Source organism: Apium graveolens, chromosome 8 (assembly GCF_009905375.1).
Source record: "Apium graveolens cultivar Ventura chromosome 8, ASM990537v1, whole genome shotgun sequence".
Classification (NCBI taxonomy): Eukaryota; Viridiplantae; Streptophyta; class Magnoliopsida; order Apiales; family Apiaceae; genus Apium; species Apium graveolens.
This window is the reverse complement of record NC_133654.1, coordinates 210,188,910-210,201,763: the sequence shown is the minus strand read 5'-3', so window position 1 is coordinate 210,201,763 and position 12,854 is coordinate 210,188,910. Positions and strand designations below refer to the sequence as shown.

Sequence of the window (12,854 nt, the reverse complement as noted above, 5' to 3'; positions counted from 1 at the left end):
AGTTGATCTGAATATATCTTCCGTTGAATAAGCTCTACTCTCATTATTTGATTTTTGTCTTTTGATCGTGACCTGGGACTGCTGGACATTACATCGGGAGATTATGTTAAAATAGAAATTGGTTGTCTGTAATATCTAAAGTTTTTAACTTGTGTAATTAAAGAGCTCTCTCTCTTTCTGGCCGCCTCTATCTTTTGTGTACTTTCTCAGCTAGGCGAGGGGCTTCCTCCAGTTTTTTTAGGTGGAAAGCCCCAACTTAATTTTTCTCTAATAAAATCCAAATTTTCAGATATGTTTGTGTGTTTCTTTTATATTATTTATCTTGTCTTTCATTTTGGAATATTTTGTTATGTCTTTATTTAGTTACTAGGTTGATTCGAAATTAATATTTTTCTTTAAAATTTAGAAAAATTCTTTATACAAAATGATAATATTTATTTTCTGATTTCTAGCTTTAATTTCAAAATATTTTTTTGGGTACATAATTATTCATTATTTCTTTATAGAACACTATCAACATTATATTCACAATAATTTAAACCAGAAGCATATCTAACTGCACAACCTTTAGCATACTCGTGGGTGGTCATCAGTTTTAGATAGAATTATCATTTTATATGTACCAGATCCAAGAGAAACACATTTGTAATGTAAGTTTGTCTACTGTTGCCAAGAAGAGGACCAAGCAAATATTCGCGAATAGCTTACTGCTTCAAAATAAAAAACTTATGAAAAAAGAGAGAAAAATTCTGAGATTTGATAATAAACTTTTTTTATAATAAACTTAATGCTTATTCTTTAGTCTCCCATTTTAATTTTAAAATATTTAATGAATAAAAACTTACAAAATAAAATAAAATTTAATGCATATTATTTAGTCTCCTGCTATAATTTTATAATATTTTATCTATTTGTAATTTCTCATTAGTCAATTTTCATAATTTTAATTATAATTCCAAATAAAAATATGACTCACATGTTAATTAGAGTACAAATAATGATTTATACTACTTTTTTCTTACGGGAGATTTATACTACTTTTTTCTTACGGGAGATTTATACAACTCTGATTGCGGCATTAAACCAACAGGAGCATTATGATATATTTGACATTCAAAAGCGAAAAATTGTATGGAATATTGGATGGTCTCGGAATACGTGCCTCACATACGTGCCTCACTCTCATCATCTCATCATCTCATCATCCACTCTCTCTAATTACTTCCTGAATGCATTTGAAAACATCAATTTAGAACTACCTTCTTCCACTCTCTTCTTCTATTTGTGGAACTTCAACACAAAATGTCTTATCCATCGAATATCAGTGGTATTGTTTTAACCTAGTACCAATGCATTTGCCATGCGTCACCTGAATACGAGGTATTTCTATTCTGATCACCTAAGTGGATGCATCCTAGTCAGCTTTGATCTGATCATTGGTCTCAGATGCAGAATCGAGTGAAAGTGCCCTAGGATGTTAGGAGTTGTCCCACATCATTTGTGGGAGGGGCAGTTTGCTAGAATATAAGCAGCCAGATATCTCCAACTAGTATGAGGCCTTTTGGGAGGTGCCCAAAAATAAACCCGTGCGGGCTCAGCCCAAAGCGGACAATATCATACTAATATGGAGTTCGGCCTGCTCAGCAAGCACAACAAGTGGTATCAGAGCTTCAGGTTATAATGGTCCATAACAATCTCACGCGGGCTCCAGAATGGACCTACGAAGAGGCAGATGGGCTTGCCCCAGAATGGACTCAAGAAAAAGGCAGACGGGTCTTCCAGTATGGGTTTAGGGGGAGCAGATAGCTAGATGGATTTCCAGTATGGGTCAAGGGGGAGTCAGATCACATTGATGGAGGCAGAATCGACAGATGTCGAGCCCGATGTGTGAAGGGGGAGATTGTTAGGAGTTGTCCCACATCGTTTGTGGGAGGGGCAGTTTCCTAGAATATAAGCAGCCAGATAACTCCAACTAGAATGAGGCCTTTTGGGAGGTGCCCAAAAAGAAATCCGTGCGGGCTCGGCCCAGAGCGGACAATATCATACTAATATGGAGTTAGGCCTGCTCAGCAAGCCCAACAAGTGGTATCAGAGCTATGGTTGAAACGGTCCATAACAATCTCAGATGGGCTCCTAAAGTTATCTAGATAGAGGCAGATGGGCTTGCCCCAGAATGGGCTCAAGGAAAAGGCAGACGGGCCTTCCAGTATGGGCCTAGGGGGAGCAGATAGCCAGATGGACTTTCAGTATGGGTCGAGGGGGAGCCTGGTCACACTGAAGGAGGCAGAATCGACAGGTGTCGGGCCCGATGTGTGAAGGGGGAGATTGTTAGGAGTTGTCCCACATCGTTTGTGGGAGGGGCAGTTTGCCAGAATATAAGCAGCCAGATAACTCCAACTAGTATGAGGCCTTTTGGGAGGTGCCCAAAACAAACCCGTGCGGGCTCAGCCCAAAGCGGACAATATCATACTAATGTGGAGTTCGGCCTGCTCAACAAACACAATATACAACAACGAAAGCAAAACCCAAAGCGAATAAACATGAACAAGAAAATAAATGACAATCACATAAGACAAAGATTTACGTGGTTCGAAAATTCCTACTCCACAAGCCGCACTAATTTTGCATTGATCTCTCACAATTTGTTGTGTTATGATTTTACAATTACATGAGTATTTATAAGAGAAGAAACTAGGCCTAAATCAAAATTACAGTCCAAATCTGAAAAGTAGACTAATCCATAAACTAATCTGAATCTGAATAGTCTATTTTCATGGGCTTAATTAATAGACTCCACAAAACCCAACAATCTCCCACTTGGAGTCTGGCCAATCTTCACTTCACTCTTGTAAGTCTAGTAAAATCAATTCTTCAATCAATAACTCTAACTAGTGCAGCGCCTTCTCATCAATCAATTCTGAAGGCCAGTTGAAGCTACGCAAAGCTTCAACTTTTCATTCGTAACCACCTTAGTCAACATATCTGCAGGATTTTTTGAACCAAGGATTTTCTTCAAGGACAAAGTACCATTACTTATCAACTCTCTTGTAAAGTGATATCTCAGCTAAATATGCTTCGTCCTAGCATGAAACACGGGATTCTTCGCAAGATGAATAGCACTCTGACTGTCACTATACAAAGCACTGTCCTCCTATTTCTTTCCCAACTCCTCAAGAAAATTTTTCAACCAAATCATTTCCTTGCTAGCTTCAGAGATAGCCATATATTCTGCTTCTGTGGTTGAAAGAGCAACACTCTTTTGAAGTCGAGACATCCAACTAACTGCGGTGCCACCCAAAGTGAAAATATAACCCGTTGTACTTTTTCTTGTGTCCAAACATCCACCCAAATCTGCATCAGAGAACCCTTCCAAGATAACATCTTTCTTACTGAAACATAGTGCAACCTTGGATGTGCCTTTCAAGTAGCGTAACAACCACTTGACTGCTTCCCAATGCTCTCTTCCTGGATTAGACATAAATCTGCTAACAACTCCCACTGTATGAGCAATGTCTGGCCTTGTACACATCATAGCATACATTAAACTGCCAACTACAGATGCATAAGGAACTTTAGCCATATCTTTCTTGCCTTCATCCGTTTTAGGTGATTGCTTCTTTGTGAGATTAAAGTGACTCGCCAACAGTGTACTTCTGGTCTTTGCATCCTGGACACTGAATTTCTGTAACAATTTCTCAACATACTTCTCTTGAGATAATTTTAAATAGACCTGGCAAAATGGATTCAAAACCACAAAAGCAGACCAAACCAAACCATATTTTCAGATTTGGTTCATCATAAAATCACACTTTCAAAATGGTCTTGGGTTGGATCTGAATCCCCTTTTTTCTGTAAATATGGATTGAAATATGTGATAACCACTTTTGTATCCAAATTTTATCCCATCTGTATCTTGTGATACTGAATACAAAACACATACCAAGCGCCTGACTTCGTCGTTAAGTCTTGACATCTCACCTCTGTTAGTTAATAAATCGTCCATAATTTCTGGAAAGATCACATTTAAAAAGTCGAAGAAGACGATTGATATACATATATATATGGTGTATGTATATCTTTTACCAATTCTCAATATTAAGTGTTGGTTTGTGAATGCGAACTGTAATCCCCATTCAAACGGGGGGCTCACTTCATTTTATAATAATATAATATTCATTCTCTTGATAGATACAAATATATATTATTAAGCTTTTTATACAAATAAAATACATGTTTAAAGGATAACAATATATGCTTTTCAATTTTGACACAAATATATATAATCCACATTTCAGTCCAAGTCCATATAAAACCAAACCAAATTAGATCCATATTGAATATTAATATAGTTCATATTTAGTTTTGGATCATAAACCAAGCCAAATCCATATTAATCAACTATAACCAAACCAAATCCAAATTTCGACAGGTCTAATTTTAAAGTACCTTCAGTTCTATCCCTTATGATGCTCATACCAAGTATTTGTTTTGCTGCACCCATATCCTTCATCTCAAACTCCTCAGACATCTGTCTCTTTAACCTGTTGATTTCCCTCATATTTGATCCTGTTATCAACATGTCATCAACATACAACAAGAATATGATATAAGATGAATCAAACTGTTTAAAGTAACAACAATGATCCATAACACTCCTCGTGTACCCATTCTTCATCATAAAGCTGTCAAACTTCAAGTACCATTGTCTCGGTGCTTGCTTTAAACCATACAAGCTTTTTATAAGCTTGCAAACAAGGTTTTCTTTCCCAGCTACCTGAAATCCCTCTGGCTGAACCATGTAGATGTCGTCCTCAAGATCACCATGTAAGAACACAGTCTTAACATCTAGTTGCTCTAGATGTAACTCCTCTGCAGCCACAATACTTAGCACAATTCTAACTGTAGTCATCTTAACAACGGGAGAAAAAATATCGGTATAGTCAATACCCTTTTTCTGTTGATAACCCTTGACCACTAACCTTGCCTTGTATCTCTTGCTGCCATCATGTTCTTCTTTGATCCTGAACACCCACTTATTATGTAAAGCCTTCTTTCCTGCTGGTAACTCTGTTAAAGACCAAGTCTCATTCTTCTCAAGAGAACTCATCTCCTCATCCATGGCTGATTTCCACTGAACTGAATCATTCACTTGTACTGCCTCTGAATAACACTGAGGCTCCCCGTCCTCGGTCAATAACATATAATATGTTGAAGGAGAATATCTTTGTGGTGGCCTCACAATTCTGCTAGATTTTCTTACCTCAGTCCGTGGAGTTACTGGAACCCTGTCATCAATATACTCCGAACTCCCACTATTTCCTGCAAGATCTATTTCTGTAATATCTTCAAGCACTGCTTCCTCTTTCTCAGGTTGTTCCTTTGTAAACTCAGAATCGACTACAAGCTTATCCTTATACACTGCATTCTCATTAAAAGTAACATTTTTACTTCTAACAACCTTCTTAGTCAGTTCATCCCAAAAACGGTAACCCATATCATCTGAGCCATAACCAATAAAGATATACTTCTTTGCTTTCAGATCAAGCTTGTCCCTGTCGGAATCTTTAACACGCACATAAGAAACACAACCAAAAATTCGCAAGTGTGAAAGATTTACCTCTTTTTCCTGCCACTCTTCTTCAGGAATCTTGAACCCCAAAGGACTTGAAGGTCCTCTATTTATGAGATACGCAGCTGTGCTAACTGCATCAGCCCAAAACATCTTTGGCAACCCTGCATGTAATCTCATACTCTTGGCCCTCTCATTCAAGGTTCGATTCATGCGCTCTGCAATACCATTCTGTTGTGGTGTCTCTGGAATAGTTTTAATCATTCTAATCCCAAATTCCGCGCAATAACTTTTAAACTCATCACTACTGTATTCACCTCCATTATCTGACATCAAACTCTTCACTTTTAAACCGGTTTGATTTTCAACTTCAGTCTTCCACTTCTTGAAAGTAGCAAACACATCTGATTTATTCTTCAAAAAATAAACCCATGCCTTTCTAGTGGAATCATCAATGAAAGTAACATAATAGCGAGATCCACCCAACGACGCAACTATTGTTGGACCATATACATCTGTATGAACTAGCTCTAACTTCTTAGCTTTGGGGGTCCTCCCTGATTTTGCAAAAGTAACACGTTTCTGCTTTCCAAGAACACATGGCTCACATAATCCAACTTCCACATTCTTCAACTCTGGAATCTTCCCCTTTGAAGTTAACAACTTCATACCTTTTTCACTCATATGACCAAGCCTTTTGTGCCACAAAGTTGAAGACTCAATCTCATCAGCGACTGCATTTGCTTCATAGCTAGATTGTTCAACAATGTATAAAGTCCCATTTTTCTCTCCACGAGCAATGACTAGATTCCCCTTTATAAGCTTCCACTGTCCATCTCCAAAAGTAACTCGATACCCTTCCTTATCTAACTGACCCACAGATAACAACATCTTCTTCAGTCCAGGAATGTACCTTACATCTTTCAACGTCCAGCTAGTTCCAAAAGAGGTTCTGATATTAATATCTCCCATGCCCGCAATATCCAAAGTCTCATCATCAGCAAGACGAACTTTACCAAAATTTCCAACTCTGAAATTTAACATTAAATCCTTGCAAGGGGTAGCATGGAATCACGCACCAGAATCCATAACCCATGATTCAACCGAACATTCAACACAACAAATCAAAGCATCGTCATCCTCCACTTCTTCAACTACGTTAGCTGAATTATCCTCTTTACTATTTCCTTTTGGAGCCGCGTGAGCCGTGCACTGATTCCTGAAGTGACCCTTCTTCTGACAATTCCAACAAACAATATCCTTGCGATCTTTGGATTGTCCTCTCTTCTGTGACTTCGATCTGCTACGCCCCTTATTCTGCACCTTTTCGAACTTTCTGCCTCTACTCTCAGCACTCAACAAGGAACCTGACGACTCTCCTGAGTTTCTCCTACAAATATCTTCTCCAAGAATTGAATCTCGAACTCCATCAAAAGTCATCTTACTGCTTCCAGATGAATTACTTATAGCAGTGACAAATCCCGACCAACTGTCTGGTAATGAGGATGCCAACAACAAGGCTTGTACTTCATCATCGAATTTAATATCCACCGATGCCAATCTTGCTAGGATGAAATTAAATTCTTTCACATGATTAGCAACACAATCGCCTTCATTCAATCTAGTGGCAACTAATAAGCGAATCAAATACACCTTATTTGAAGCAGACGGCTTCTCATACATGTTTGACAAAGCTTTGATCAAACCATAAGTTGTCGTTTCCTTGAAGATATTGTAAGCAACGTTCTTCGCCAAAGTCAACCTGACAATCCCCAGAGCCTGCCTGTCCAAAAGCTTCCAGTCTTCATCCTTCATTGCAGTTGGTTTCTTCTCTTCCAGCGGTTCATGTAGTTTATTCTAATACAAATAATCTTCAATTTGCATCTTCCAAAGCCCATAATCTTTGCCATCAAATTTATCGATCTTTACCTTCCCGTCTTCTGCCATCGCTCCCACTCGCCTGAAAACCTAGGCTCTTGATACTAGTTGTTGAGTATACAACAACGAAAGCAAAACCCAAAGCGAATAAACAAGAACAAGAAAATAAACGATAATCACACAAGACAAAGATTTACGTGGTTCGGAAATTCCTACTCCACAAGCCGCACTAATTTTGTATTGATCTCTCACAATTTGTTGTGTTATGATTTTACAATTACATGAGTATTTATAAGAGAAGAAACTAGACCTAAATAAAAATTACAGTCCAAATCTGAAAAGTAGACTAATCCATAAACTAATCTGAATCTGAATAGTCTATTTTCATGAGCTTAATTAATAGACTCCACAAAACCCAACATAGTATGGATATGCACTTCTAATGCCTTAAGAGCATGTGAACCAAATTTATAAAGCTTTGAAGTTCAAACGATTTATTAAAAATAGCTACAAAATCACACCCGCATGATGCTCCTATATAAATTATACTTGACACACAATGATTACCTAACACTTTATAAATCTAAATTCATTCAACTTCTTAAATCATATTATTATCTGCATCTTTTGTCAGCTTCCTTTTAAGCTCCTCTTTAATATTCACAACCGTGCTATACTGTCCTTTCACACTCATTTTTATATGAGCATGTCTACCTCTAGTGCATTTATCTAGCATGGGTTCAAGGAATGCGTACAATGAAAATATCACTATGGCACATAAATAAAAGAATATGGCACTACATTCATCAATTGATCACTAAAGTTTCTTCAATATTGGATATTTTAAAGGATCACTTACGCACAAATATATGTAACTACCTCGGAAGAACCCAACTTAAAGGGAAACTTGGTAAGGCTTAAATAAGAAATCACCATTGCTTTTAACAGTGAATTCAACCTATTTGTGAGCAAAAACAGTAAGCGGTGTAGTTTTAAGTTATATTAATGTTGTTGTTCAAACTAAAAACTGAATAGTGCAGAGTTATTCTTCAAATTCAGATTCATAATTTTAGAGTATAAAATTTGAGTATAGTTCTTTAATTCATTTTGTATCTGAACACCAGAGCTCGCTCTGGTACTCCTTAATGTTATGATCTTTTTTTCTGAAAATTAGGCCCGGTGGAGTTTTTCCGAACTACAAGAATGCTTTAATACTAAAAAAATGTGTCGACACTTATTTCGTACTTGAACACCCTGCAAAAGTCAAAGAACTGTAAACATACCAAAAGGAAACAATCTCTCAAACTCCGAAAATATCAAATCGACTTGGAAAAAAACATGGAGCACTTATTGCATAGGAAGAATGCTGGAAGAGCGGGCCGCAATCAAAATTTTATAATACCAACAAAACGCAAAATTATATTAATTTATACAGAAAATATGAGTGTTTTTCTTTAACTGGACTAAGTAAGAATGAGTGACCAGCTTATCAAGTATTATGTATTGAATATTGTAACAAATATATTCTAGTAACAGGAAGAAGTATGAAAGCGTGATCTGTTTATCAAGTGTATGCATAGAATTCTATAGCCAATTACACTCATACTAGAAAGATAAGGATATATTATTATTGTTAGAAGCAAACAAAATGATACCAATAATTGACCAGCAAGAACAATATTAACCAAACTATCAAATGCAAGGGAAACCAGAATCCATGACACAGACCAGGTAAGGGAAAAAATCAAAGAAGATTAAAAAAATTTAACATTTTATCTAAATTACACTAAGAAGTTAATAATCAAAATACATTAACTTACCAAAAATCAACTTTACTAAATTCCTAGATATAATGGATTACCAACAAAGCACAAATTCAGAATAATAGTATTCGTCCATAACAAATAATATCCAATCTCCAAGCAAAATAAAAGAAATGATGGTTGTCAGAAACTTACCCTCAAAGATATATCCTTGATTATATTCCATGCCATGAAGCGAAAGGCATTATATGGTGTCCATGCCATGAAGTGAAGGGCTTTACATGGTGTACGCAATCATTCGATAAGTTTTCAGGTACTGAAGCGTGTAAATGTCCAGGCTTTTCATATTCTATTAATTCCATCAAGACTTCTCAAATTTCACAAATTTCATCAAAGGCAGAGACTTGACATACCCTTCCCAGCCCTCCTAATTATAATTATACAGAGGAGTGATATTCCGGAAAGGCATAGAAATTAGAATAAGAGCCTCGAAAGGAACCTAAATTTCAATCACTAAACTATTTTGTGCATATATAATAACAAAGACGCTCATGTGCAACACGATTTGAATAGCGCGATAACAACGCAATGAGCAACATAATGTAAACAGATTAATAAAAATCAAAATTGTACACTTTTACCTGTAGAGCTTTAGAAGTACAGGTTAAAGGCAAATTGAACATAGTACTAACTTATTGAGAATAACCTAAAATGATTACGGTTAATGAACAACACCAAAGTTTTAATTTGGCTAACAAATCTGTAGGTCTACCTCATATTCTAAAAAGCCCGTAACTTATATCGTGATTCCGCGGACAAAGTTTGGGCACACAGAACTCAACATCTAATCACCGGCAGAAATTTGTTATTATCTTACTGTTGTTAGAACAAGAATGTCTCTAGAATACTCTAGAACAACCTCTTGACTTTCCAAAGTCATAACTCTTGACTTTTGGCTTTTCAAGTTCATGTATTTGGCATTTAGATATCTCTACCTATATTCATGTATTTGGCTTTTGAATTTCTCTACCAATGTTCTAGTGAGCCTATAAATAGGACTCAAGTCTCATCTTGTAATATACACACTTGAATGAATACAATATTCTCTTCTTAATCTCTCTCTTTCTCACATATCTATTATATAGTTATCATAATATATTTCTAACACGTTATCAGCACGATCAAGTTTCTCTGCCAGTTGGGTCTTCCGGTTCTTGAAGTGTGCAAGTTCTTTTGAATATTACAGCTTCATATTTTATCACAGTTCTCTCTCGTTTTTCATCTTGACTTCTACTTATATCAGCGGTATGTTTGCATTATAGCACATGCATCTATCAATCATTGTTTATGTATATTGTTATATGCATACAGTTAATTAATTCCGCTTGCAGAATTTGTACTTGAAGTCTCATTATTTGTTTCTGAATTAAAGTATATAACAGTTCTTTTTACAAAGATATTGTGACTTTGTAATGTTACTTTGCGATTCTTGTCATCTGGTTTAATTGATTAGCCAAACAAGTATTCAATATTTAGAGCTCTGGTGCTTATAATTGAACAAATACGCTTTTTAACAAGGATGTATCTTAGTTTAAGTTTGAGATAATATTATTTGGTTGTGTAGTCATATCAAGTTTGTATTAGTTACAAATTTCTTAAATTTGTTTTTCAGCTTTCTCTTAATGCGGGATGAGACTATTTATTTTTCTTTCCTTTTCATTTTTGACAATGCTTTTTTTTTGTGTGTGTGTGTGAGTTTCCTCGACATGCATTGCTCTAGATTGCCTAAATTTTATATTATATTCTTATGTGAATAACATGTGAATTGTGTTATATTTGCTTTATATTAATTGAATTTGCTTTGCATAAGATGAGATCTTATTATTACTTTATTATTATTTTTTTTACTCATATAATGTTAACATGATTTTATAGTTTTCAAATATGTCAAATTTCACCAAACTTGAATTTGAGGCTCTTGATATCACCGGAAAGAATTATTTATCATGGATTTTAGATATCGAAATCCATTTAGCTGCACAAGGCCTTGGGGACACCATCAAAGATGGAAATCAAGAATCTGAATCAAACCGCGCAAAGGCTATGATTTTTCTTCGCCGCCATCTCCACGAAGGGCTTAAAAGTGAATACCTTACAGTGAAAAATCCACTTGAATTGTGGAAAAATTTAAAAGATAGGTATGATCATCAAAAGACTGTAATTCTTCCAAAAGCTCGTTATGATTGGATGCATTTGAGGCTACAAGATTTCAAAACCGTCAGTGAATATAACTCCGCACTTTTTAAAATAAGTTCTCAATTAAAACTGTGCGGAGAGAATATTACTGATGCGGATATGTTGGAAAAAACTTACTCAACCTTTCATGCCTCAAATGTACTCCTCCAGCAACAATATCGTGAAAAAGGTTTTACAAAATATTCAGATTTGATTTCTTGTCTTCTTGTTGCTGAACAAAATAATAAGCTTTTGATGAAGAATCATGAGTCTCGCCCCACAGGATCTCGCCCATTCCCTGAAGCGAATGCGGCAATATATAATTATGGGCGTAGACGAGGTGGCGGGCGTGGACGAGGTGGTAATCGTGGACGTGGACGTAGTTTTGCTCATGGACAAGGAACCCGTGGTCGTGGATCTCAAATCCAAAATTACCCTATTTTCAAGCATGATAAATCTAATCCTGACCAGAAGTTGGAGAAAAACATTGATAAAAGAAAGGAGATTGTTGAAAATGAATGTTACAGATGTGGAATGAAAGGCCATTGGTCACGTACCTGCCGTACGCCAAAACACCTAGCTGATCTTTATCAAGCGTCCCTGAAGTACAAAGGCAAGAATGTTGAAGCAAATTTAGTTTTCAAAGATAATGAACATGTAGACAATCTCCTAACAATGACTTATTTGGATACCACTGATTTTTATGAGACTCTTGATGACATCACTACCCTAGATGATAAATAAAATGCTTGATGTACTTATTTGCTTTATTTTACATTCGCATGTATATGATTGTATCTCTTTATGATTATCCTTAATAATTATATATTTATCTGTTATTGAAGTAATATGGAAATTTTACATTCTCGCATTGGGCATATAACAAAAGAGGAAGATATTTGTCTTGTAGATAGCGCAACGACCCACACTATACTTAAAAATGAAAATTATTTCACCTCTTTAAATAAATATGAAGGCAATGTATGCACAATTTCCGGGAGTATAAAATTGATCGAAGGCTCCGGAAGAGCTACTATATTACTACCCGAAGGAACAAAATTTATTATAAATGATGCGTTGTTCTCCCCAAAGTCACAAAGAAATTTATTAAGTTTCAAAGATATTCGCAGAAATGGATATCACGTTGAAACGGTGAATAAAGGGGATAAAGAATTTCTTTATATTACAAGTATCACTTCGGGTAGCAAATGTGTTATAGAAGAATTTCTAGCCTTTTCTTCCGGATTATACTATACCAATATTCGAAATATTGAGGTAAATGCCACAGTAAACCAGAAGTTTACTGACAAAAATAATTTTGTTATATGGCATGATCGGCTAGGGCATCCTGGATCAATTATGATGCGAAAAATTATTGAGAATTCACATGGGCATCCATTGAAAAACCA

The 12,854-nt window shown here is 36.0% G+C and overlaps 1 protein-coding gene across 1 annotated transcript; it reads left to right on the top strand.

Annotated features, from left to right (window-relative positions):
• The first annotated feature begins 11,154 nt into the window (after positions 1-11,154).
• On the top strand, positions 11,155-12,189 carry LOC141680297 (uncharacterized). The gene has a single exon (XM_074486562.1). It carries the CDS (start codon positions 11,155-11,157, stop codon positions 12,187-12,189), a length of 1,035 nt encoding a protein of 344 aa, XP_074342663.1.
• The last annotated feature ends 665 nt before the right edge of the window (positions 12,190-12,854 follow it).